Source organism: Sarcophilus harrisii, chromosome 3, assembly GCF_902635505.1.
Source record: "Sarcophilus harrisii chromosome 3, mSarHar1.11, whole genome shotgun sequence".
Classification (NCBI taxonomy): Eukaryota; Metazoa; Chordata; class Mammalia; order Dasyuromorphia; family Dasyuridae; genus Sarcophilus; species Sarcophilus harrisii.
In genome coordinates this window covers 551684582-551712055 of record NC_045428.1, presented here as the reverse complement: position 1 = coordinate 551712055, position 27474 = coordinate 551684582, and the positions used below count along the sequence as shown (strand labels likewise).

Genomic DNA, 27474 nt, shown 5'->3' with positions numbered 1-27474 from the left:
AGAAAAAGAAAGGGATTACATAATGGAGCAATGTTTTGTTGACTCATTCTAACAAATTATTTGTTGTAAGAAAAGACTCTATTTGGGAAGGATCGCTGAAAAGTAATATTGGCATTTAAAAAAAGCAAATAATGAATCATTTTAAAAGAAAAAAGTAAGTCCAGAAAGGGATAGGGAAAAAGGGGAGGAAAGAGATACAATATGGGGAAGAAAAGAAGAATCACAGACGGGGAGCTAGGAGGGCTCTGAAAGGTCATCTCATCCTAAAGAGGGGAACCTGAAACCTGGAGGGACCAAAGAACTTTCCTACAGTCACATAAGTAGTAACTTACTACTTATAAGTAGTAAATTATTACAGTACTTATAATATAAAGTGTAAAGTACTTTATATAGTAGTAACTTACTATATAATGAAAGGAAAGGAAGGAAGGAAGGAAAGGAAAGAAAGGAAGAGAAGGAAGGAAAGAAGAGAAGGAAGGAAGGAAGGAAGGAAGGAAGGAAGGAAGGAAGGAAGGAAGGAAGGAAGGAAGGAAGGAAGGAAGGAAGGAAGGAAGGAAGGAAGAAAGGGGCCAAGGAAGAAAGGGGCCAAGGAAGAGGCAGGGAAACCTATTAGTAAAGTGGGGACTGTACATATGGCCAGGCAGCGAATCCCATGCAGACAACAGCAGACATTTGTTAGAGTCCTGCCATGATGACTGGCAGGAGCACCCCACCCCTAAAAAAGAAATATCAGCTTTCTCACCTTATTCCCCCAAACAGTCCTGTCTTCCCACAAGAGCCTGCTTGCTCACCCCCTCCCTGCTCACCATTCTTACTCCCATTTCCATCCTTACCCCAGGCTTACTCCATTCCTCATTCCCACTCAAATTTAGCTTTTTCTACTTCCCTATTTCTTCCCTGAGCTCTAGTCCCCAGCCCTATTCTCCCACCTGTGGCACCTCTGTGGGCACGAGGGCATCAGATCCCAGAGCTACGGTGCTCTTCTCAAAGCCCCCCGGAGGCTGAGAGGCCTCTGGCTTCGGCAAGGTACTCGGTGTGGCAGTGACCACCAGCTTCGGGGTGGATGCCTCTGTGTCCAGGTCAGAAGCCACTGTAGAGAGGGTGAGTGTGGCAGGTGCCGTGGCCTGGGCTGTGGCCTGGGCTGTGGCAGCCACCGTGGCTGGGGGAGGAGGTGGGAGCTTTGGGAGGGCCGTTGTGTGAGAAACTGGCACACTGACTGTGGATGGGGGGTATGTGGGGATGCTAGCGGTTGTTGGGACGATGTTGGTGGTGGCAACAGGCACGGTGGCCACGGCCGGGGCCTCGGTGGCCACAGCCGGAGCCTCGGTGGCCACGGCTGGGGCCACGGTGGTCACAGCTTCCATGGCTGTGGCCACGGTGGCAGTGGTGGCAGCAGCAGTGGGCACTAGTGACACCTTGGTCACTGCCAAAACAGCGGTGGCAGGCTTGGGAGTGGGGCTCTCTGACGGTTGCATCTCAAAGGGGGTGCCCATGGGCTGGATGGCACTGGTGGGCAGCACTGCTGGTGTGGTGGACAGAGCAACAGCCACATTGGTACTTATCCGCACAGCCTTTTCAATCCCAGACTCCTGCTCAAAGTCTAAAAGGAATGAAAGAGAAGAGAGATCATGGAGTTAGTGGGAGCTGTGGTTTTGTTGGGGTGGGAGGTGGAGCAGAGGGGTACTACCATTCTCTCACCCACCTTGCAATTCAGGATCCTTTTGGATAATGTGACAGAGAAAGGAATAAGGCCTTTTCCCAAAGGTCCCCACCAGCCCACGGAGCTGACAAAGCAGTCCTAGGAAGGACCAGTCCCCACCGGGAGGAAGGAAGGAAGGAAGGAAGGAAGGAAGGAAGGAAGGAAGGAAGGAAGGAAAAAAGGGAGAGATGGAGGGAGAGAAGGAGGGAGGAAATGAGGGAGGAAAAGAAGAAGGGAGGGAGGAAGGAAGGAAAGGAGGGAGGAAGGGAAGAAGGGAGGAAGAGAGGGAGAGAAGGAAAGAGGAAAAGAGGACGGGAGGGAGGAAGGGAGGAAAGGAGGAAGGAAGGGAAGGAGGGAAGAAGAAAGGGAGGGAGGGAGGGAGAAAAGGTGGAAGAGGAAGGGAGGGAAGAAGAGAGGAAGGAAAGGAGGGAAGGAAGGAGGAAGAGAGGGCGAGAAGAAAGGAGGAAGGCCAAAGGTGGCCATGGGAGGAAGAGGAAGAAGAGGAGGAAGGGACTAAACTTACAGCCAGAGCCAGAGCCCGAATAATGGTCATCTAGCTCATCATCTGGGAAGGAGTCATCATCCCCAGATCCCTCCAGGTCCACTGGCCTCTCAAAGTTTTCACTGCGCCATCGCTGAGCCTAGAGGAACAGACAGACAGAGTTCAGCACAAGGCAGTCAGGAGACAAGAAAATCAGAGTCCCACAATCACATACTATGGCAAAGCATTAGGGTCTGGAGCCATTTCTATCTCAAGGTGTCCACAATGGCGGGCCATTGTCAAACCTCCCCACCCTCAGGTTGAGAATACCAGAGATGCTGTTCAGCCCAGGGCTCCATAGGTATGGCTCAGCATCCCTGACTGGGTTAAATTCTCTTCTTACCCTATTATACAGAATCCCAGATCCTCATGCTTTCCAAGACCAGTTATTAAGCTCCTACTACATGTCTCACATCCCTGTACTTAAGCACTGGGATTACAAAGACAAAAACAAAGAAACGGTCCCTTCTCTCAAAGAGCATGTAATCCACTGCAGCAAAAAACACGTGAGGAAAAAATAGGTAAATATAAAATATTTCTTCATATGTAAAATGTAATCTATAACAATTGTGATTTTAGAGGCATAAACAACTGCAGGTGGGTCGGGGCTGGGGAGGGTGGGGGGAGATGAAGAAAGGCCCTGGAGGGAAGGCAGCCTTTGGGGTGAGCTTTGAAAGCAGTGAAGGATTCCCTGAGAAAGGGTGAGGAGGTACTCAGGCCTGCAGGGGAGACTTTCAGAGTCACAGAGGTGGCAAATGGTATGTTGTGTGTGAGAAATAATGAGTAGATCCATTGGGAAAAACATGGCAGCACTGCATCAATGGCACAGTGGGCAAGGCTGATTGGTGGGAAGTAATAGATAATGAGGGAAGCTGGAAAGGAAAAACTCCTTGAAGGAAAGAGATTGCTGGATTAAAAAAAAAAAAGAAATAGATCTTTTTGAGAGGGAAGAAAGAGGAAAGGATGAGGAAACCAGAGGAGACAGGATGGACAGCCAGGATCTCTGCCTCTAAACCACACTTCCCCCAGAAGGATCTCACAGTACCCAAGACTCAGGACTTTCCAGAGAAGCTGCTGCTTTCCCATGCCCCCCTCGCCCTCTGAGATGCGGCTTCAAAAAGCCAGAACACAGAGCCTGGGCAGTTTGCCCAAAAAGGCAAGAAGTATCTGGATTGGTGGTCAGCAGATGGTGACATCTGGATGGGTCCCTCCCCATTTTGGGGGAAAGGCCCTGCTTATGGACGAGTGAAAGGGGGGAGGGAGGAAGGCCAGGGAAGCCAGAAACAGAACTTGGAGCCCAGTGTTTGGGAGGAGATAGGAGATAGGACTCCTGCATCCTGCTCTCGTCTTTCCAATGACTACTTGTCCAGCCTAGGAATGTGAGGTAAAGGAATCTGAGGTAAAAAAAAAAAAATCCTCAACCCCACACTAAGACTGAACCCTCACCATGGGTACAAATAAATCTGCTCTGCCCGGAACACACTGTGTCCAAGTTTCAGCCAAAGAATGGGCAATAACCCTGGACCAGACCTTAAGAGAGCCCTTAACCCTAAACAGAGACTGATCCCCTCCATTGGGAGCTTTAAATGGAGAGGCACAAAATTATCCGGGGCACAGTGGAAAGAACACTGAGACTGGAGGCAAGAAGCCTTGAGTTCGAACCTGGGATTGCCTGTGTAACCTTACAGAAATCTTTTAAACTCTTCTCAAGGCCTTAATTTTCTCATCTGCAAAATAGGGTTAGAGCAGTAAAGTTTGCAACACTATAAATTTCTAGGTAGATGCTATAAGTATTCTCATTTTTACATAAGGAAACTGAGTCACAAAGAGTCACAGTGAGGGAGTGCCTGAGGTAGGAATTTGAACTCAGACCTTACCAACTTTAATGCTATATCAACTAGAGCCCGAGTTTTTTAAACTGTGGTTCATGACTCCATGGGGGTGTCTCAGAACTGAATGTGGGAGGGTCACGAAATTATGATTTATTATCAGTAAATACTTGCTTTGCATAATAACTATTTATATAACTGGGATCACATAAAAAAATTCTTGGGCAAAAACAGGTCACAAGGGGAAAGTTTAGGAAATCCTGGACTAGGCCATCTACTGAGAGAGAGGATGGACAATGACCTCTACAGATCTCTCCTAAATCTAGACTACTGCTAACTACACCGCAGACTGGGACCCAAACCCTGAGTGTCCAATGATACCTCCCACACGCTGAATCTGGATACAGAATAATCTCCTATTCTACTCGCGTACTGATGCTTCACCCAGGTAAAAGTAAACCAGTCCAACCACGATAGACAAGCCCCTAAGACTGGCACCAGTCTGGGTAAGCATCCCCGAAATGGACCGAGCCCCCACCCCAGATAGAGTCCCATCACCGATCTGGTAAACATGACACTTGGTCCTACGTGAAAGAGTGGGAATCACCCATAGAAGGGAAAGAAGCAGCCCTGATATAAAACACACTGTACCAGAAACTATGCTAATACTTATACAAATCTCATTCTGATAACAACCCTGGGAGCTGGGAGCTCTCATCTCAATATACAGTGGGGGAAAATGAGGCAGACAGCAATTGACTTGCTATTAAATGTCTGAGACTTGATTTGAATCAAGTCCAGGCCCATCTCTTTGTCCCCCACTCCTGGGGGCACGCCATGGCCCCCGTGCCAACCTGTTAAGGTCCAAGGTATCCTTCCATATATAAAGTCTACCTAAATTATTAGTAATCAAAATTAAGTCACAAACCCTCCCTACCCCACTAAAGAGTACATTTTCATGATTTTATCCATTTGATAATTTACTGACAGCTTGCTAAGGCTGTAAAACTCTTTAATGTTTTGGTATCTGGAGAAGAAAATGAAAATATATTGCTAGCTGTTCCACATGCCTCCAGCTGCTCACGCCCTCCTTCCCAAACTACCCTTTATTTAACTGTGCAGTAATTCTTGGTATGTGTTACTTTTTGTTAATGAGTCCGACTTTCCCCATTCGAATGGAAGCTCTCTGCAAGTAGGAATTGTTTCACTGTTTGTATTTGGAGCCCTAGTACCTAGGACAGAAGCTAGCACACAACTGACACTTAAAAGCTCATTAATTCATGGATAGGAAAGAAGCAAAAAAAAAAAAAAAATCGCTTCTGGATGAGGGCAACACAGGAAATTTAATGGAAGAAGTGGCCCTCTCCCACCCATATGCCTCCGTACCTCATACCTGGCCCCTCTCTTCCTCCTCTAGGTAAATCCTACTTTCTGCAATAGGCCCTTTCTCTGCTCCATCCCACCTCATTCAGTGTCCTCCCTCTGGGACTCTCTCTCATTATCCCATGAAGACCGTTATTTACATCTTGTCTCTTCCATTAGGGCCAAGGGAGCACCACAGAGCACAGAGCACTGGACCTAGAATCAGGGAGACTGATCTGCCTGAGTTCAACTCCTGCCTCAGACACTTCCCGGCTGTCTGACAATTGGCAAATAAACCACTTTACCCTGTTTGCCTCAGTTTCCTCATTTGTAAAATGAGTTAAAGAAGGAAAAAGCAAACCACGCCATTGTCTTTGCCCAGGAAACCCCAAACAGGACATGACTGAACCAACTCCTCCATTAGCCACTGAGCTCCTGAGGACAGGAACTCAGTTTGTTTCCTTAGGGCTTGACACAGAGTAAGGGCTAAGTAAAGACTTCCTTCCTGGTGAGGGTGAGGATAATCAATCCATCAATAAACATTTAATAAGTTAAGCCCCTACTATGTGCTAGAAACTGTGCTAAGCTCTGGGATGACAACAAGCAAACAAATACATACAAAGCAAACTATAAATGGGATAGATCTTTTGCTATCATCCTACTGTTTGAAGGACCCCTTTTAGGGTTTTCTTGGAAGAGATACTGGAGTGCTTTGCCATTTCCTTCTCTAGATCATTTTACAGAATGAGGAAACTGAGTTAAGGGATAGCCCAGGTCACACAGCTAAGCTAGTAAGTGTCTGACGCCACATTTGAACTCAGGTCTACCTGATTCTAGGCCTGACATTATACCTACTGGATGATCCAGTGCAGTATCAATAGAAGATAATTAACAGAAGGAAGGCACTAGAATTAAGAGAAGTTGGGGAAGGCTTCCTGTAGAAGGTGGGGTTTTAGCTGGAATTTAAAGGAAGCCCAGAGAGGTCAGTAGTTGGAATGGAGGAGACAGAGCATTCCAGAAATGGGGGATAGGCAGAAAAAAATGCCTGGAGGGTCTCATTCATGGAACAGCCAGAAGTCCAGTGTCACTGGACTGGAGAATATGGACTGGAAAAGGAGAAGGGGAAAGGGTTTTTATTTTTTATTTGATTTTCTATTTGATCTTGGGGGTAATAGGGAGCCACTGGAGTTTACTGAGTAGGTGAGTGATATAGTCAGTCCTGTGCTTTAGGAAAATCAATTTAATGGTCAATTGGAGGATGGATCAGAGTAAGCAGGCAGAGTCACCAGCAGGATATTGCAAAATCCAGATGTGAGGGGATGAGGGTCTGCACCAGGATGGTGCAGAGGAGAGAAGGGCTGGACTAGAGAGATGCTCCAAAGGTGACATGGACAGGCTTGGATGTGGAGGTCAGAGACAGTGAGGAGTCCAGGATGACCCCTCCATTATGAGCCTGATGGACTGGAAGGAGGGGGTACAGCCTCTGCAGTAACACCAAAGGGAGAGGCCAGACTGGGAGGGAGGTTTAGGGGGAAGACAATGAGCTCTGTTTGGATTTAGATGCCTTGTCATTTAAACTAGGCCCTGAAGGATGGATAGGATTTCAACAGGTGGAGAGTGGAGGTTCATGAAGAAGTAAATGCAAAAACAGGGAAAGACAAGGCTGAGTTCAGGGAAGGCAGAGCAGAAAGGATCAGAAGGTGTGTGGAAAGTCTCATGTGGACACACAGAACGCTCAAGAGCCCACCTCCGGGTCTCAGACACACACCCAAAGGCCGGGGACCAAATGCAAAGACACGAGGGTGTTCCAGGACCCCTAAGAACTGTGTCAGGAATGTCACCAGGATGAGGAAAGGCCTGTGGAAAATAAGGGAATCCAAGAAGGTGAGACTGGTGGTTTTTGGCTTTTTAGGCTCCCTGGGGAGCAAGATCTAAGCCTCAGGAGAGCTGGGAACAACAGAAGCCCAGAAAGCCAAAATAACAAACCCAATCAGCCTTTCTCATCTCTTTCTTTGCAGCTTTCTCTGCAGACTGGAAAGCACAAAACAAGCACGGTTAAGTGGGTAGTGACCTCTCCAGGATGAGTGAGGAGCTGGGAAGGACCCGGATGCCCTAAAAGGTTTCACATCACAAGAGCTCCACCGACGACAATCACAGCACTGAAAGAAAGGGATGTGCCTGCTGAGCCACTGCCAATCATTGAAAAGTTGTAGAGAACAGACGAGGCACTGTGGGTCTGGCGACGGGCAAAAGGAGGCCTGATTTTCAAGAAGAGGAAGGGGGAGGGTTCTTCAAACGATGAGCTAATAGCCTGATTTCTATTCCTGGCAACTGGCTGGAGTCTGTTATGAAAGGGGTGCTCTCTGGACATTTTTGAAAGCCCTTAGAGCCAGTATGGGTTCATGAAGAACGGATTGTACCTGACTAACCTCATTTCCTTTCCTCTTAGACTCGGACACTGGACTGGCAGAACCGGAGAAGGGCACAGGTGCAGGACACCTCAAGGAAGGGAATGCATATGATGGTCTGACACATATCCTTGTGAATGAGAGAGGGGAAAGGGAGACACACACACACACAGGGAGACAGAAGGAGGGGGGGAGCAGGAAGGAGACAGAGACGGGGGGGGGAGAGAGAGACAGACAGACAGACAAAAGAGAGACAGAGAGAGACAAAGAGAGACAGAGACACAGAGAGAGAGAGAGACAAAAAGAAAGAGAGAGAGATACAGGCAGAGTTGGGAGGGAGACAGAAACAGAGGGGGAGTGAGAGAGACAGAGATGGGACAGAGAGAGGAGGGACACGTGAGAGAGAGACAGACAGGGGGGAATAAGAGAGAGAGAGACAGTTGGGAAGGAGAAAGAGAGAGACAGAGACAGATGGGAAGGAGAGAGAGAAACAGAGAGACAGAGATGGGAAGGAGAGAGAGCGAGAGAGAAAGAGAAAGAGAGAAGAGACAGACAAACAGAAAGAGAGAAAAGCATAGAGACAGAGAGACAGGCACACAAAGACAGACCAAGGGAATCAGAGATAAAGGAGACAGATATAGGCAGGGAGACAGAAGAAGGGGGAACAAGGAAGGAGAGAAACAGAGACAGAGGAAAGACAGCCTCAGAGACACAGAAAGACTGACAGAGAGACAGATTCAGAGACAAGCGGATACAGGGACACAGAAACAGACAAGCAAGAAAATGAGAGATGTCACCCTCACAACCACCACATAAATGAAGAAAACAATGAATGGCAACAAACCTCAAGTTAAAGATAACTCGAGTACTGCCTTGTTAAAGCACACAGTTTCCCTTACTTTCAATGAATGGTAAATTCTAACAGTGTAGGACAACAAGTCCCATCAGACTCAATTGTCATTGTGCTTGGGGAGTCTGGCATGCTGGGGTGAGTCTGTATTTATCTGCAGAATTTGAGCCCGTCCGGTCTATGGGAGCTTTGTCCCTGGGGACTCCCAGAGAAGCAGCTCTTTCTCCCAATCCTAATCCAAACGTGCTTGGCACCTTGCAGTCCTACAGAGTTTCCCAGATTACGGGTTGGTTATAGTTTAATGGCTTGGCCAGAGTCCCACAGACTGTCTATGTCAGAGGCAGCACTTGAATCTAGATCTTTCTGGAGTATTAGGGCTGTCCCATGATACCTCTTTTAGTTGCTGCTGCTGCTCATTTGTTTCAGTTGTATCTGGCTCTCCAGGATCCCATTTGGGTTTTGTTGTCAAAGACACTGGAGCTTTTGTCATTTCCTTCTCCGACTCATTTTACAGATGAGGAAACTGAGGCAAACAGTGACCTGCCCAGGGTCACACAGCTAGCTAGTGTCTAAGGCCAGACTTGAACCCTGGAAGATGAGTCTCCCTATTTCAGATATCTCTTCTACATAAGACAAAATTAGACTTTAAAAACAGGCCATAGAGGTATTCATTAGGCAATCGCATGATTAGGTACACTTGGTACCAGGCCTGTCACATAGTAGGCACATTTATTTTTAGATTACCTGAATTAACTGAACCAAAGAGCAGTGATGGGTGGATCAATGTCCAACTGGAGAGATCCCAGTGGAGGGACCTGCTCTTGTTGAATTCTATTCAACACCAACATCAATGATGTGAATGAAGGAATAGATGGCTCATCAAATTTTAGAAGATAGAAAGTTTGGAAGAATAGGGAACACACTGAGATGACAGACTGAGGAACCAAAATACCTCAATAGGTTAGGATGATAGACAGATGATCCGCTTGTCTGCTAGGTTCTGAACTTATTCCCAGTGAAATAGTGGTGAACAAAAGAGCCTAGGTTCAAAAACAGCCTCTCATGCTTACTACTTTGGGCTTCGCCTTTCCTGGGCCCTTATCACTTCATCTATAAAACGAGGGGATGGGACTAGGTAGCCCCTGACACCTTTGTCAAGCTCCTGGATCTATAATCCTGTACTCCAGTGAAGTGATTTACTGAATAGAAACAGGAAAGCAACACACACAATGACTCCATCCACAGAAATGGAAAGGAAAAAAAAAAAAAACAAAACAACAGAAAACTGATTCTGGGGGATTCTCCTGATCCAGGAGAGAAAGTGCAGCTCCCTCCCTCCCTTGCAGAAAGCTGTAATTATGGGCATAGAATACTGCTTATAGCACCATGCTGGGTGAATGGGGGTCAATCTGCTTAAGTTCCTCTCTCTCAATCTCTCTCCCTCTCTCCTCCGTCTGCCTCTTTCTGTCTTTCTCTGTTCTCTGTTTCTCTCGCTCTCTGTCTCCATGTGTCTATCTGTCTCTATTTGTCTATCTCTATCTCTCTGTGTCTCTATCAGGGGGATTCTCCTGATCCAGGAGAGAAAGTGCAGCTCCCTCCCTCCCTTGTAGAAAGCTTTAATTATAGGCATAGAATATTGCTTATATCACCATGCTGGGTGAATGGGGGTCAATCTGCTTAATTTCTCTCTCTCAATCTCTCTTCCTCTCTTTGTCTCTGTCTGTCTCTATGTATGTCTCTGTGTGTTTTCTGTCTCTATGTTTCTCTCTCTTTCTGTCCCCTTTCCTTCCTTCTTCTTCTCCTTCTCCTTTTCCTTCTTTTTTCTTCTCCTCCTCCTCCTCCTCCTCTCTCTCTCTTCTCCTCTCTTCTTCTCCTTCTTCTCTCTCTCTCTCTCTCTGTCTCTCTCTCCTTCTCTCCCTCTCTCCCTCATTTGTCCCACTTTCCCTCTCTCATTCGTTCCCTCTCTCTCTCAATCTGTTTGTCTCTTTCTCTTTCTGTTTCTCTCTTCCCAATCTCTCCCTCTATTTCCAGCTAAATGGAGATGGCATATATTTGAACTGAAGACAACATAAAAACAAAAGATACCAATAAAAATTGTTTAAAGAGACCCAATGTAAGCTTGGGTTTGAAGAAGACTCCTGCAATAGCACAGCATGGCCAGAGTAGAGGCCCTCTTAAAAAAAAAGTCCTGGGGAGTTTCATGGACCAGCTAGGCACACCAGCTCAGCCCTCATGCCCAAGGCAAGGTGGGTGAGAGCCCCAGCTGGCCTTCTCACACCTGGAGCCCTGGGGGACAGATGGGAGACAGTTCTGGGCATCCCATTTTGAAAGGAACATTGATAAGCCTGCCATCAAAGGAAGCAAACGGCCTGATCATGGCTGGCTGAAGGATCATTATTTGTCCTTTGTTCTGGAAGGGGACCGGACCATCAGGAAGGTGTTGCCATGACTTGCAAGCAAACTGGATTTAAGTGAGGGAACCAACTGGGGACAGACAAAATATGGAGAGAAGATGTGAGCTGCACAACCCATGGACTTGGAGATGAGAAGCTCTGAATTCAAATCCTGCCTCAGATACCTACTGTGATCTTAGGCCAGTCATTCCCATCTGAAAAATTGAGGGGGAGGGGGGGAAGGAAGACTCAGTGACTTTTAAGAGGCTTTTTTCTGCTCCGACTATGATCTCATGATCTCAGCAATAAGGGCCTAAAGTAGGATGGTGGCGGCAGCAGGAAAGAGAAGGGAACAAATTACAATTTGATTATCACTCTAGAATTGGCAGGAATTTCAGAGGCCAGCTGGTCCAACCCCCTCACTTCACAGAGGAGGAAAGCGTGACCCAGGGAAGTGAAATCATTGGCCCAACTTAGTAAGTAACCATCAGGGGTGGGATTTGAATCCAGATCCCCTGTCTCTACCATCAGTCTCTCTTTCCAGTGGCCCAGTTCACCTGTCCTAGAGACAGAGGGAGAGAGAAGAAGGTCCAGTCATTGACTAACCGAGAGAATTGGGGAAGAGAGAAAAGCTGGCACCTCAGAAGCCTGAGATCATGGCTTTTGAGATGCAGAATATAGGAGTCTGAGTGAACAGTGTTACCCCTCATCTGCTTCAGAGAGATGCCTTGGGGGAAAGGGAAGAAGCCCCACTGGGGTACCACTGAGTTAGCTAGGCTGGACTCTCCAGTCCCTTACTCATTTTAGCTGCTTTTTTCACTGCTCACTCCCTCTCCCATTTAGTGATCAGTAAGGATCCTTCCAGTAGACAATTCTTAGAGATTTTTCAGTAGTTGGGTTTTTTCCCAGTTCTTGAAAGATGTTACTCCCAGAAGGAATCTAAGGAAGGAGAGCCCTCCCATCTCTCCTGAATGTTCAGTTTCTATACGAGTGTTCATGAAGCCAGACTAGAGTTTTGGAAAGGTTTCCAATCCAGGAAGCTGGCTCCGAGCCAAGCTGAGGGGCTGGGGAACCCCAAAGCAAGGCCAAGCAGGACCTTCCCAAGCTTAGCTCTCTCCAAGTGGGGGGTGGGAAAAAGGGTCCTTACTGGGGGCAAAGGGGCAAGAAGCTATTAGCCCAGAAAAAGTCCGGCTCCCTTCCCTCAGGCTCAGTAATGAATTAATCAGTATTTACTTGCTGGAAGTGACTCATGGAGTGGAACAATTAGCATAATTGCTCCCATGACTAATTGCTTCGATTACTGGGACTTCCCACTTTTGAGTCATCCCCATGCTCAGAGGGTTCCCCACACACACCTTTTCCAATCAGAGGTCCCGGACCCAATGTCCAGAGTAGGATGCTAAAACAGAGGTCCTGGACCCAATGTCCAGAGTGGGATGCTGAAACCGAGGAATAAGAGAGAGGAAAGGACAGTCCTGGGGCCTTGCCTATCGGAGCAGGGAGAGGTTTCAAAAATGATCTAATCCAAGCCCCGCAATTTACAGAGGAAGAAAGGGGGACTGATTTGACTATGGTACCACAGAGGTAGCCCCAGGACAGAGCTCCTGCCAATAAGTCAGAGTTCGTGGCTCTAGGTGATCTCCCAGCTTTTCTCAGGGAAAGAGAAAGAGGCTAACAATGAGAGCTACAGGGCAGATTCATCAGTGCTTGGGGGGATTTCTACATTCAGAGCACACAGTCACACAGACACTCAAAGACATATTACACACACACACACACACACACACACACACACAGCATGACAAAGAAATGCATTCTCCATGATGTACACATGCTGCATATAGTCACTCTCTGTCTCTGTCTCTCTCTTCTTCCTTCTCTCTCTATCTCTTTGTTTTTCTCTGCATCTCTCTTTCCTTCTCTCTCTCTCTTACACACACACACACATCCTACACAGATTTACAAACATGAACTTACACGTCGCACACAAGCTCACAAAGATAAAGTCACAAAGGCCCATTCACACCCATACACAAATGCTGAACAAAGACTTGCAAAGATACATCCATAAGCACATCCCATACACAAGTGAACCTAAACTCACATAATCACAAACAAGATACATACATACTTGGAGGAACACACAGGATGTCCCTCTGTACATCAGACGGGATATGCGTTCTGTGTAGCCATGTGTATATAACACAGAGACCCCCAGACAGACAGACAGTCCAGAAGAGAGACAGATAAAAACAGAGAAAGAGAAGAGAGAGGGAGACAGAAATAAACAGAGATAGAGACAGAGATAAGAAAAATAGAGAGGAGAGACAGAGACATAGAACAGAGACAGAGAGAAGAGAGCAAGGGAAGGAGGAAAATGAGAAAGAGGGAAGATAGAGAAAAGGAGAGGAAAGAAAGAGACAGAAAGAGAAAAAGAAAAAAGAAGAGGGAAAGAGAAAAAATAAAGAAGGGGAAGGAGGGAGGAAAGGAAGGGGAGAGAAGAAAGAAAAGAAAGGGGGAGAAGGGAGATGGAAAAAAAGAAAAGGAGGGATGGCGAGAAGAAGGGAGGGGGGGAAAGAAAGGGAAGAGAGAGAGACAGAGATGGTGGGGCGCAGCAGGGAGAGAAGGTATTTAACAGTCATGAGTACCAGAGAAAAACATCAAGCCTCCTATGAATCAATCAGTCTCCACTCAGGTAGCTCTCACCTAGATACTATTAATCCCCATCCCAGTAGCCCCTGACATGACAACAGTTGCTATGACGACCATCTCCTCCATCCTAATGACTGGGAGCTGAAACTCCCCACAGAGCTGAGAAGGAGACTATGCAAAAGGGAGAGATCAAGAGCCAGGGGACAGAAAGAGAGGATGAGGGACAGAGAAGAGAGAAAGAGGAACAGGAAGGAAGGTCAGAAGGAAAAAAAAAAAAAGGAAGGGGAGCAAAACTGGGTCAGAGGAATAGAGGGAGAGTCACAAAGAGACACACACACAACATCTCTCCTCTCCTCCACCTGACCCTGGAGTAGGAGGAGAAATGGACAAAGGCATCAAAAGGGAACAAGATGGTGGGGGAGACAGGGGCAACAAAGGAGACAGTAGGAGAATGAGTCAAGGGGAAAGAGAGATGGAAAGGAAGAGCAAAAGAGAGAAAAGAGCAGAAATAGAAGTAAAGCGGGAGAGACGAGAGGTAGAAAGGGATCTAGAGAAGTTGAGGGTGGGGACAGAAAGGCAAAAGGGACCAAGAACGGAGAGGGGGGAGAAGAGAGGGAGGAAGAAAGCAAAAGATGACAAAAAGCAGAGATGGGGACTGAAGAGAGAGGGGAGGGGGACATGAGATGGAGCAGAGAGAGGGACAGAATTCAGAATGCGAGAGAATGGAAGGAGATAAGGAAGCAGGGAGGAAAGAAACTGAGAAGGGCAATGTGTGTTTGTGTGTGTGTGTGAGAGAGAGACAGACAGACAGACACAGAGAGAGAGAGAGATCTTGGCCAATTCAGTTTCTCAGGGCTCAGTTTCCCTATATGAAAAGAAGACTGGATTTAATGGCCTTTGAGATTCCCTCTAGTTCCAGATCCATAATCCTGGGATACTCTGGCAGAGGGATGGAAAGAAGAAGGGGGAAAACAGGAAAGAGATGGAGGAAGGTGAGAGGCAGGAGGAAAGTGGAGAATGAAAGAGAGAGGGTCTGGGAGAACTGAGAAGGAGGAGACAGCAGAGGAAGAAGAGGAAGACTGAGCCCAGAGGGAAGGGTAAAGGAGAGAAGGAGGAAGTGAAGGACAGAGGAAGGGGAGGGTGGGGTGGGGAGGGGGAGAGCTGTGTATGTATGCTTTTGGGTATGTGTGAAACAGAGAATGATCACACATCTTAATTTAGCCCCACACACCCATCAAATGAAGACAGAATAAGGCAAGAAGTGCCAGTGGTTTTCCAAATTCCTATCTGAGTGGCCGTTACTCGGCAAACAAGCCATCCTTAAATTATGAAGCAGCCAGGGCTTGGGAAGGGGATGGGTGGAGGGGAGGGCAATAAAAAGATCAGAGAAAATGGAGAGCTGGGGACAGGAACACAAACCAATAATCAATCATTACGGGAAGTCAACAGCAGGCCAAGAAAGTGGGGAAGAAGGACAGAATGTCCGTACTACAAAGGAGTTCAGAGCCCATAAGTGCCAACTCCAACAACCTAAGAAGAATCCCCTCCTATAGCAGGTTCAACAAAGGCCCACCTGGCACTTAAAAATAATAGCTCACATTTTTCTGGGCACATCAACAAGTATTTATTGACCACTGATTGTGTGCCAGGCCCTGGGCTAAGGGCTGGCCATACAAATCAAGCAAAAGTCCCTGCCCTCAAAGAGCTTACATCGAAGCTGGAAAGACCCTTGGTCACCTAGTCCAGTCTCCTCGTTCACCATGTTCAAGAATCTTTCCATCCATTCTCTCATTTGGCTTCCATAACGAGCCTCTGAAGTATGATCTCACTGCCCTCATTATCCGTGAAGATACTGATGTTCAGAGGTGCTATGAGAAGATCCTAGAGCTGGAGGAGCGTTAAAATGCAACCCTGCAATGAATGGCCATCCAGCTTTCACTTGAAAATCTCCAGCAATATAACTAATAAATGTTACTGCTGGGTCTTGACCTTAGGCTGTTGACTGTGTTTTTTCCACTATATCATACCAAAAGAATGTAGGTCCAGGTCCTTGTGAAGCCATTTAGTCCATCCCCCTGTCTCAAGACAAGATGGCACCAAAGACAGACCACCAAGAATAGATGTGGCTCAGGTTTCCCATTGCAATCAGACAGGTAAGTAGGAGGCTAGGGTGGGATTGGAGAGTGAAAAGTATGCTTTATCAGCCAATAGTCTGGGCTCTGACTCCCTATGTAACTGGGAAAGTTATTTCACAATTATGGCTTTCTCCCCTGCAAATGATCATATTCTCTACTTCATTAGGTACTGCCAAAGTGCATAGTGGATAGGATATACTGGATAGAAAGACACTTAAGAAACTCCTCCCACACTAACAGAGTCAGCATCTAGTTCCCATCAAACTAAAGATTATAAAAAAAAAAATTACATTTAGTTTGCATGTGATTGAATAAATACCGAAATACCCAAAAGTTCCTCCCCAGTCTCTGCTCTTTAGGTAGGACCCTTGCCCAGAAAACAACCAGACCATTTCCCACCCACTCTCCACAGCCCATGAATATCAGGGCACCACAAACTTAAACTCACACAGAGATTTCTCAGCATGCCGTGTATAACGTATGTGTACACATACCAGCATATATGATCTTACTTTCTTCCCTTCATAGACCTGACTAGTTTCCCAGTTCAATAAGGTCCTGTCTTCTACCCTTGAATCCCTTGAGCCTTTGCCCTTCTGATAATCACATCTCAGGAAATCATAACTCTGAGACCCACCCCCCACCTTCCCTCTCTGTTTCTATTTCTCATCTACTGAACACTATTAAAGGAATTCAGGGAACCACATAGAGAGGGGTCCACTACAAATTCGTTATCTAACTTCAAGTGGGCCCTCCAGGCTAAAGCTTAATCCTTTTATTCATTTCTGATTAATTCACTCTAACACTCCCCAGAGAACAGCTGTTCTCTCTTCTTAAGCCCCAATCCCAACCCCAAACCCCCTCTCTGCAGAGGAGCTCCTCATCTATTTTACTGAGAATGAGGCCATCAGCGGGAGAGCCTGGTTTCATGCCTTAAAATGCCTGCCTTCACAACCCCATTCTCTCCTCCTTCACTCCCGTTTCTAAGGAAAAGGTGGACCAATGACTTGCCCGGGCTAACCTCCCATAGTGCAGCCTTGAATCAATCCATCCTGACCTTTTCAAACTCATCTCTTGATTGGCTCCTTTTCCAGTGCTTCTAACCATGCTTAGGTCTGGCCTATTATTTATTTTCTCTTGACCCTATCATACTCTCACTCCATCATCCAACTGAGTCTCTCCTATCTTGGACCACCAAACACTTTGATCCTCCCCCAAGGCCTTGCAAAGTGGCTTCCAAACCCACGACACACCACCCTACTAGAATTGTTCTAGAACCTCATCACTGCTAAATCCATTGGTCTTCTTTTCTTGTCCTCCTTGGTCTTTGTGTAGTATTCACTAATTCCCCTCTGTGGGCACTCTTCCCCTTCCTCCACGTGAGAATTGTCTCCTCTGGTTTCCCTCCTTTCCATCAGAAAGTCCCTTCTGAAGATCCTTCATTGGTTCATCCATCAGGATGCAGGGGCCCCTTAATGTTTCATCCTTGGCCCTTTTTCCTTTCCTCTTTACATTCTCCCATGATGATCTCATCCTTCCCATGGCTTCAATTATCACCCTTCTGCCCATGACTTTTCAATTTGGATGTCCTACCGCCATCTCTCCCCTGGAGTTTCACATCCAAGCAATTGCAGGGCAACTCTACAGAGATGTCCTGCTGGTCGTTCAAACACAATGTGCCCCAAATGGAACTCCTCACTGCCATCATGAATGCATACTTCCCTCCTAAAGCCTGTTCTTCCTTCCAATACTCTTCATTTCTGTTATTCTATGATTCTGTTCACCACTTCCCCTCCTCCCTCTCTCTCTCTCTCTCCTCCCCCCCTCTCTTTCCCTCCCTCTTTCTCTCTCTCTTTCCCTTCTTCCCTCTCTCTCCCTCTCTCTCTCTCTCTGTCTGTCTCTCCTCCCTTCCTCCCTCTCTGTCTCTTTCTCTCCCTCCTTCCTTCTCTCCTGTCTGTCAGTCTGTCTCTCCTTCCTTTCTCTTCTCTCTTTTTTCTCTCTCTCTCCTTTCTCTTTCCTCTATCTCTCTCCCTCTCTCCTCTCTCTCTGTCTCTCTTTGTGTCTGTCTCTATCTCTGTCTGTCTGTCTGACTGTCTCTCTCTCTCTCTCTCTCTCTCTCTCTCACACACACACACACACACACACACACACACACACAAACACGTTACTCTTACCCTTATCTTCCTCTCTCCTCACTTCTCCATTACCCCAATTCAGGATCCTGTCACCTCTCATCTGGACCGTTAATTGTCAGTGTCTCCTACCTGCCCTTTCTATCTTTCATCTTTCCCCTCTGCAGGTTACCCTTTATACAGCTACTAAAACCATTCTTCCAATGTACATGTCTTATTGTTCCATTTCCTTGCTAAAAAAAAAAATATTCAGTAGCTTCCTACTGCATAAAGGATAAAATGTCCTTAAAATAAAATAAACCTAGCATATAAGGGTACTCCATCTTAAGACAGCTAAGTAGCCTGGCAGACAGAATGCTAGGTCTGGAATTGGAAAGACCTCAGTTCAAATCCAGCCTTTGACACTAACTAGTTGTGTGAGTCTTGGCAAGTCACTTAATCTGTATGACTCAGTTTCCTAAACTGTAAAATGAAGATAATCATAGCACTTACCTTTCAGAGTTGTTATGAGAATCAAATGAGATAATGTTCTTGAAGTGCTTACTTAGCATAATGCCTGGTATACAATAAGTATACAATACTTAATAAATGCCCCAACCTACTTTTCCAATCTGATTTCACATTTCTCTCTTTTCATGTATTCCATGTTTCTATTACATGGATTATATGGTGTTCCCTATTCTTGACCCACAGTGCCTGGAGAGCACTCCATTAATTTAATCAATCAAAATCCTTTTTTCTTCCTCCTCAGCTCTGTACGGTGGCTGCTCCTTCCATTAAGCCTTTGCTGACACCTCTGAGCTATAAGTGACCTTTCTATCCTTTCCTGATAGCATTTTTCATAGATCTCTTCTTTGTTTCTAATACATTTAACTTTATAGTTTTTAATTGTTTGCCTTCTCAAGGGGTGGAGAAGACCAAGAGAAAGGAAGAAAATGTGGAACTCAAAGTTGTTTTTTCTTAATGAATATTAAAAAAAATTTGTGTGAAATTGGGAAATATTTCACAAAATAAACATATATTAACTTACTTTATACTTACCAATTGTTTTATAACTATACTTACTCATTGCAGTTACTGTATATTGACTAATCACAATTCCTAATTACTACACTGACCAATGATACTTACTAACGTGTATGGAGGCTGCATCCTGCCCCTTAGTAAAGGGCTGCACATTTGTATTCCCAGGCCTCCGCATAGTACCCTGCACAGAGCCAACTCTTAAGAGATCCATTGTATGTGAGCCAGCACGCTGCCCTAGAAAGGGCGCTGATTTGGGAGTCAGTAGACTTGGGCTTGATTGCTGCATATGCCATTTGTGAGCTGTGTGACCCTAGACATGTCCTTTCTGAGCCTCAGGCTCATCTGTAAAATGGAAAGACTGGACTAGAGGGTAGAACCTTGAATTTCCTTTCTGGCTCAGATCTTTGCTATGGAAATATTCACATGCTGGTGATACCCTGCCACACCTCTACACAGCCTTACACATAAACCCAGATGTGTACTATCCACAGTTCACATTTAGACACATCTCCCAAAAGACCTACTTTCTACACACTCCCCACAGTCCAAATATAAAAAGGGCTACCCATAGAAATGTATAGAGACATGTGGACCAAACATCTTTCTAGGGATGCAGGCCCAATACAATGCTCAGACTCACCTGTGCTAAACAGAGACAGACAGACAGAGACAGAGAGAGAGACAATCAGAGAGAAAGGGACAGAGAGACAGAGACAGAGAGACAAAGACAGAGAGAGAGAGACAGAGACAGAGAACAAACACTACCCTTACTCATTCCTGAAAATATATAACAGACAAATCCCAAAGTCCTCCACAGCCCCATCCTGATCCATTGGGCTGTGCACCCAGATCTCCTCCAGGGTCAAAGAGATGACCAATAGTTGTTTTCTGGAGAGAACACTGATGAAAGAGAGGAAATATTCATTTAAATAAAGAGAACCTGATCACACACACACACACACACACATGAGTACACACAGACCCTCTCTTCTCTGCCCCCAAAAGTAATCTTCCTTCCTTCTTGGAGATCCAAATCCAGAAATCGGTCTATCACTCTTGCCTACACAGGCTAGTAGACATCTCCCCCGCAACCTCAAATCTTTGGACAAAGGAGAGGCCAGAGCAGGATGTGGACACCGAGGTTCTCGTTCCTGGCCTGCAGGACCTCCACACACAGTTCATCACCTAGAACATCCTCCCCCTAATCTGCTTTGCTTAGTATCTAAAATCCTACCCTACTTTCAGAGGTTCAGCTCAGCTCCCCTCCCCCAGGAAGCCTCCTCTGATTACACTCTCATATCATCCTATCTAGCTTTTCTCTGAAATCCTCTGCACCTTCTGGCTGGGTCCCACAATTCAGTTTGGTTCTTAATTATTCCAATTCATATGCACACTGGGTTTTTTTATCTCCTGGCAGGGGTGTGAGCTCCTGGAGAACAGAAATAGACTTCACTCCCTAGGTCTCCTGCACAGGGCGCCTCAAAGTGCAGGGTGTACCTGATGCCTGAGTCAGTCTGACCCAGTGCCTTCCCTATCTCCACCCCAACCCTGTCCCCATCTCGGATGGGCTCAGTCACTCTGAGGGCAAAGGCTCCCGTTCTACTAGCACCCACTCCACCCCGCCCCCCACCAGGCACACAGGTGATGAGCAAAACCAGTGAAAATCATCCTAGCAGTAGTTCCTGACCTGCATGCAGAGCGATTCTCAGCTTACAGAATGCTTTTATAGACATCCACTAATCTGGTCCTCACCCCAAACCTAGAAGAGGATGATGGTAGAGATTTGTATAATACTCTGAAGTCTGCAAAACACTTCAGAAACATGATATCATTTGAGGCTCACAACAACCCTGTGAGATGTGCCCCCACTTTACAGATAAAGAAACCGAGTCTCACAGACATCCACTAATCTGGTCCTCACCCCAAACCTAGAAGAGGACAATGATGGAGATTTGTATAATACTCTAAAGTCTGCAAAACACTTCACAAACATGATATCATTCAAGGCTCACAACAACCCTGTGAGATGTGCCCCCACTTTACAGATAAAGAAACCAAATCTCAATCAACAAGTATTTATTAAGTAGCAGGTGGGGCAGTGAACGGAGAGCTGAGCTCTTTGAAACCGAGTTCAAATTCAGCTGTCTGTGTGATCCTGGGCTAGTCACTTTACCTTCATTCATAAAATGAGCTGGAAAAGAAAATGGCAGCTAGACTTGGGGCAAATATGTGGCTCAGTGGATAAAGAACTGGGGCTGGAGTTAGGAAGACCTGAGTTCACAGTAGCTGTGACCCGGTTTAAGTCACTTTAACCTAAAAATTAAGAATTTGACAAGTCTTAATCCTGGTGGAGGAAATGTCAAACCACTCCAATATCCTTTGCCAAGAAAACCCCAGGGACAATATTGAAATGCTAGGGTCCATGGAGTCATGCAGAGTTGTACCCAATTGAACAACAGTAATAAGTGTGGTGGGCATTGGGGAGGTAGAAATACAAGAACGGGACAGTCCCTGCCCTCAAGAAGATCACATTTGACTAAGATACAGCATGGCCAGGGAGAAGTAAGGTCCTGCAGATATTTATAGTAGCACTTTTTGTGCAGACAATGAACTAGACACAAAATAGCTGCCCATTAATGAGGGAATGGCTAAACTGTAACACAGGAATATGATGGATTATTACTGTGCCATAAGGAATAATGCGTTTGATGGAAACTGAGAAGCCCAAGAAGATCTTTATGAACTGATACAAAGCAAAGTAAGAACCTTAACAATGTAACTAGAAAGAACCGCACTTAAAGCAATGGAAATTGAATTCTGGGAGATGAAAATGATCAAGCTTGGTCCCAAAGAAGAGAAAAAAGAAATCGAGGACCTTTATTTCTTTACAAAAGCAGGGATCATGGGAGTGGAACACCGAATATAATGTTAGACTTTTGGATGTGTCGGCTAGTTTTGCTGAACTTTCTTTCCTCTGTTTTTTTTTAATTCTTTTTTTATACGCACACATGAAAATGTGTTTGAATTTGAATTCAGCTTTTTGTTTTATTTTAGAAGCCTGTACCACCTTCCTCAGGAGATGGGAAGAAGAGGAAGGAGGGAACTGGGTAGGAAGGGAAGCTCCATAGGACCAGAGATTGAGGGCTGGACCTTCAGTTCAATATCATCTAATCCACTCCCCTTAGAAACCGGGGTTCCCAGAGGCTTGTGGGGAGAAGTCTGAGGGTAGAAGGATCTTCCTCTTGGCTAAAGCAGACCCACTCCTAGAGAGATTCCCCCCCTTCCACTACCTCCCAGGGGGATGTCCTGAACTCGGAAGTCAGTCCACAAGCTACTCCCCTTCTTTTCCACTGTCTCTCCCTAATGCACATGTATATACACACACACACACACACAGCCAAGGAAATCCAATGCAACCTTCCCATTTTACAGAGAAAAAAACTGAGGTACAAAAAGGAGTAGTCTTCAGAAGGCTTAGATCTGGACACCATGCAGGTATATGTTGCTGGCGATGTGATGGGAGATGGGTGGGGAGACCAGGCAGCTGCAAGGCTGGGAATCCAGATGTTCCCAGCATTCTCTAACACACAGTGCCAGGGAGTCTGGAGCCACTTGGGGCCAGCTGTTGGGGACCAACTACGGAAATGAGAGGGGAGCCTAGGACCCCATTCTCTCCTTCTCTTCCCCATCCCCTAACAATGCTGTCTTCCTCTCAGCCCCGAGGACAGAGGCTGGCTCCAGCTCCTATTCCCACTGACCTCTGCCTGACTCCCATTTCCTTTGCTGAGCTCAGCCTAGTCCCTAGCTCATAAAACAGCTTCTCCTATTCATTTCTGACAGCATAGCAATAAACACACACACACACACACACACACACACACACACACACACCAAACCGGACCCATATCCCACCAGACCCAGATGCCCTAACATCCTCAATTCTAATGTATGTACTTGAATGTCCCAACATCCAAATGCACTGAGGCAAACCCCTTGGCCTCTCTGGGCCTCAGTTTCCTCATCTGTAAAATGCTGGGGCTCAGCTTCCAGCTCCACAGCTCTGACCCAATATCCCCAACACACACTCTCAGGGGAGATACAACCAGAAACAAAGACACCTAAATATGCATGAAGCAGCTGAGCGACATAAAAGACCTGTGCCCTTACATGCTCGGTACTCAGCTGAGATAAGCCCTAGAGAGAAAGCAGGGCCCAGCGCGCAGACACCCACAGCCCCACACATCCGCGTTGTACCTGCAGGTCCGCAGACTCCTACATGAGCAAACACCCCAGGACACCCTCCCGGAAGATAATACAAACATGCCTCGACAGGAAACCAACCTAAGGTTATCGGAAGACCATCTGCTCTTGGGGAAACCCAGTTCTGAATTCTGACCTGGAAATGCCTCGAGTTCCATGACCTGAGGAAGGCATTTCTCTCTAGGATTAAGGCTCTCTCCCCTTCCCTTTTTCTGTAAAATGAGGTGGCTCAGTGGTTAGAGTAGAACATCTCTAAGGTCACTTCTACGTCTAATATACAGCTATCAGGTAGAGTGCTGTCAGTGAGACCCGGCTCAGGCACTATCAGTAGTGTGGTCCTAGGCAGGTCACTTCACTGCTGTCTGGCTCAGTTTCCTCATCTGTAAAATGGGGATAATAACAGCACCTACCTCACAGACTTGTTGTAAGGATCAAATGAGATAGCAATTATAAAGTACTAAGCACAGTGCCGGGCCCACAGCAGGTGTTTTATAAATGTTAGCTGCTGTTGTTATCAATCCAAAAAGCTCCCCATAGATCCCACGCATCTTGGCAGGGTTCCATCACCTCTAGTTGCTTCTCAACGTTGGGGAGTCCCAAAGGGACAGAGCAGAGGCCAAGAACTTCCCTGTTCCATCCTCTTCCTTCCCGGCCCCACTGCCCAGCCCATCTCCTCTGCCCCTCTCTCCGAATACAAGGCCAAGGTCACAAGGTCCCCTCCTTAGAGGCTGGCCTTCTTTTCAGCTCCTTGCCACCTGCCTGTCCCCACCCTTCTCTCCCCACAAGCAAGCTCCAATAAAACACAATCTCCCACCACTGCCAAAGAGGCTCGATGGGTTCCCAGGGGACTCTGGGAATGGGAGTCCCCATGGCAACCAACCGGGACCTCCAAGAAATGCCCTCCTTCCATACCACCCAGATCCACAACTGCTTGGACAAGCAAGAAAGGGGTTGGCAGGAAGAGCTGTGGCCCTTCCCGAGGGGACAGAGGAAAGAAAGGAGGGGAGGGTGCAAAATCTCCTACCAGTTTAGAATGCCAGTGGTCTATAACTCCTCAAAACTACAGACAGCTCACTTGTTACAAGCAGTTCTGACTGATTCCTTGCCCAGATCCCCCCCACCCCAGCACACCAGGGACGGGTTTGGGGGTCCTTTGGGGGGTTCCTATTCAAAATATTTAGCCAAAGTAGGTAAAGTGGAAAGACTGATTTCTGGAATTGAAGCAGAGGGGTCTTGGGTTCTGCCCTTCTGAGTGAGGGAATCTTGAGAAGACCCAAGCTGAGCCTCAGTCTTCCCAGCTGAGACAATAATATTCATAGGATCCACTTCATGGGCTGTTACATATGCAAAAGGCTTCTTAAACCCTAATGTGCTGCAGGAATATCAGCTGTCACTTTTATTCATTGGGTTTTTTTTTTGGGGAGGGGGGAGAGCTATTGTTCCAGACTTGTGAATTCATTGCTATGAGAAGGCCCAGAGAGGAAACTCCCTCTGGTCTGACAGATCAATGTGAGTAAGGGACTTGTCCAGGACCCCCAGTCAGTATACACTGACAATGGGATTTAAACTCAGATAGTCTTGACTATGAAGACAGGCCTCCAGTTACTCTAGAGGAGGAAGGAAGGGAGAAGAGAAGGAAGAAAGGAAGAAGAAAGGAAGGACATATTTATCTTATTCTGTGCCAGACACTGTGCCAAGCACTTTACAAATATCATTTTGTTGAAGGCTCACAACAACCCTGAGAGACAAATGCTATTTTGTCCCCATTTTACAGCCAAGGAAATTAAGGCAGAATGAGACAAAAATGACCCATCCAGGAATAAAATTACTCAGTATTAAAGACTGGATTTGAACTGAGATGTTCCTCATCCAAGGTCCAGTGCTCTATCAGCCTAGATACTTCATGTAGAACCATATACTTGTCAAAAAGCCAATGGTGATCTGGAGTTGGCTCTACAAGTCAATTGTTAAATTTTCCACATGAACATTTGAGTATCCATTAGAAATCAGGGCTTGATTTATTATTTGTTATTTTAAAAGCCAGAGAGATTAAATGTACATTAAATTGGAAAGTGTGACATATCTTTTTGGAAAGCTGATTGTTAAACATTTCACCAGCACAACCTTGTAGAAAATTTAATGCTCCAACATCCCTTCCAGGTAAGCATGATTATTCCTGTTTTACAGATGAACAACCTGAGACCACTCACAGAGGAGAGCTTAGCCACTCACTTAGGAATGGAGGGACCCCCAAAGCTTTCTGGTCAGAACTAGGGCTACCTTTCCATGAGGTCAGGGATTATTTTTCTAATCTTGGAAACTGAGGCCCCAAGGGGTCATATATGAGAATGAAAGAATACATATGAAGGGTAAGAACCAAGAGGGGGGAGATGCAGAGCTTCATTATTGCACCTGGTTGGAGCCCAAACCCCTGCCCAGAGCTAATCATGCCACAAACACTCATCATAAAATCAGGTATAATTAATTCTGCTGAGCTCTCTTACCCTCAACCAGCCAGATCACAGAGCTGCCCCCCAGTGCCAGGGCCTACAGGGTGCCAGCCCAGCCCATCCTGGGCCCCGCTGGACAAGGGATCACTGCCCAAGTGCCCACGCCTGGGAATCAGGATGATTCGGGTAAGTTGGAGCGGTACAGGAGGCCATGGGGGGGGAGGTGACGCAAGCACATCTGCCACCTGAGCGAGAGCCCTTCTAAGCTAGAGAGCATGACCCACTTTTTCCTTCATCCCCTTCCACGAACACCCGGGCAGCCATACCAGCCACCCTAGGCCCAAAAGCCTCTGACTGATAAGCCAGCCAAGCTCCTCTCTCGTTGCTTTGCTTCTCCCGCACCAAAGGGATCCCAGACCTTATTCCACCGGATCTGGAAGGGAGAAAGGAAGCAAGGTTAGGGGCCGTGACCAACCGCCAAAAGGGGACCAGACAGGGTATTCGCCTGCAGTCACACAGCAACTGCACTGGTAGAAGCAGGACTTTTTAAAGGTCCAGGTCCCCACATTGTCAGCACACTTTCTAAACTATAATCACACCGCAAATCTCAAGATTGATGATAACAGGTCATTGCACCTAGGAGCCTCCGGCTCAGCCTCCAGGGCCCAGACACTGTGGATCAGAGGCAGCTGCGGCTGCCCCCTCCTCCCTCCTTTGAGAACACAGTGCCCTGCACGCTCATCAGCTCCATCCCAGAGACCCTCTACGAAGCCCCAAGAATGTGTCCACACTGCCAGACACCCCAGGGAAGCAAGCCCCGGGCCGGGCTCCTGGGACACGAGCTGGAGGCCAAGCAGGAAATAAGTCATAGGGGCTGACATCCTGGGAGTGCCTGGTCTGGAGAGACTTGGAGGTAAAGGACAAGGGGGAGAAGGGACACTCTCCCCAACCTACTACCCAGCACTTTGGGAGGGGAAGACATGTGAGCCCTTCGAGAATGGAAAGATGAGAGGATGGAGGGGGGAAGGAGCCCTCCCCCAAAGGACTGCTGCTAAGGATGAAGGCTGAGGGCCAACTCCAAGGCTCCCTGATCCAAGCGGACCCTCAAGCCCTAAGATCTGAGAAAAGAAGGGCCCCTGGAAGAAGGGGAAGAGCAGTCACAAAGATCCCCCCCCGGGGGGGGGCCACAGGGAGGGGAAGTTGTTCAGGGAACAGCCCCAGCTAGGACTTGGCACGGACCTCCACAGTATCAGCTGACCCTAAATAGACCACTCTTTTCTCTCCTGCACTGTTTCCATACAGATACAAATACTGGTTCTTCCTCTTCCCAGCTTCCCCTTTGGCTCAAATAACAGAAAACACTTATCTGAGCTGTTCCTAGCCGCTCTGAGCCAAGAGCTGGGAGTGTTTCCCAGATGTGCGTAAAGCCTGTCTCCTCATAATACCATCTCCATTACCTTTCACCCCCATCGCCAACGTCCCAACCCTCATCAGCACTACCTCTCACCCCCATCAGCACCATCTGTATCCTCACCATCACTGACTGTATCCCCATCACCCCTAATTGTAACTCCCATCAGTACCACTTTTAACCATTATTGCCTGCATCCCCAGCCCCACCACCTGTATCCCCCATTAATACCACCTGTGTCCTAATCATACCAACATCACTCCCAGGTGGCAGTAACGATACAGATTGTTCTGCCCATAGAAGCAGCAAACAAGAGGGAGGAGAAA

The 27474-nt window shown here is 46.9% G+C and overlaps 1 protein-coding gene across 1 annotated transcript in view; it reads right to left on the bottom strand.

Annotated features, from left to right (window-relative positions):
* Positions 1-27474, bottom strand: part of SDC3 (syndecan 3) — a 72560-nt gene that overhangs the window by 6653 nt on the left and 38433 nt on the right. The window contains exons 2-3 of the mRNA XM_031962399.1: positions 2223-2340; positions 930-1600 (exon numbers count right to left, since the gene is read on the bottom strand). Of these exons, the coding sequence (XP_031818259.1) occupies positions 930-1600; positions 2223-2340 (789 nt within the window). The remainder of the gene's footprint in view (positions 1-929; positions 1601-2222; positions 2341-27474) is intronic.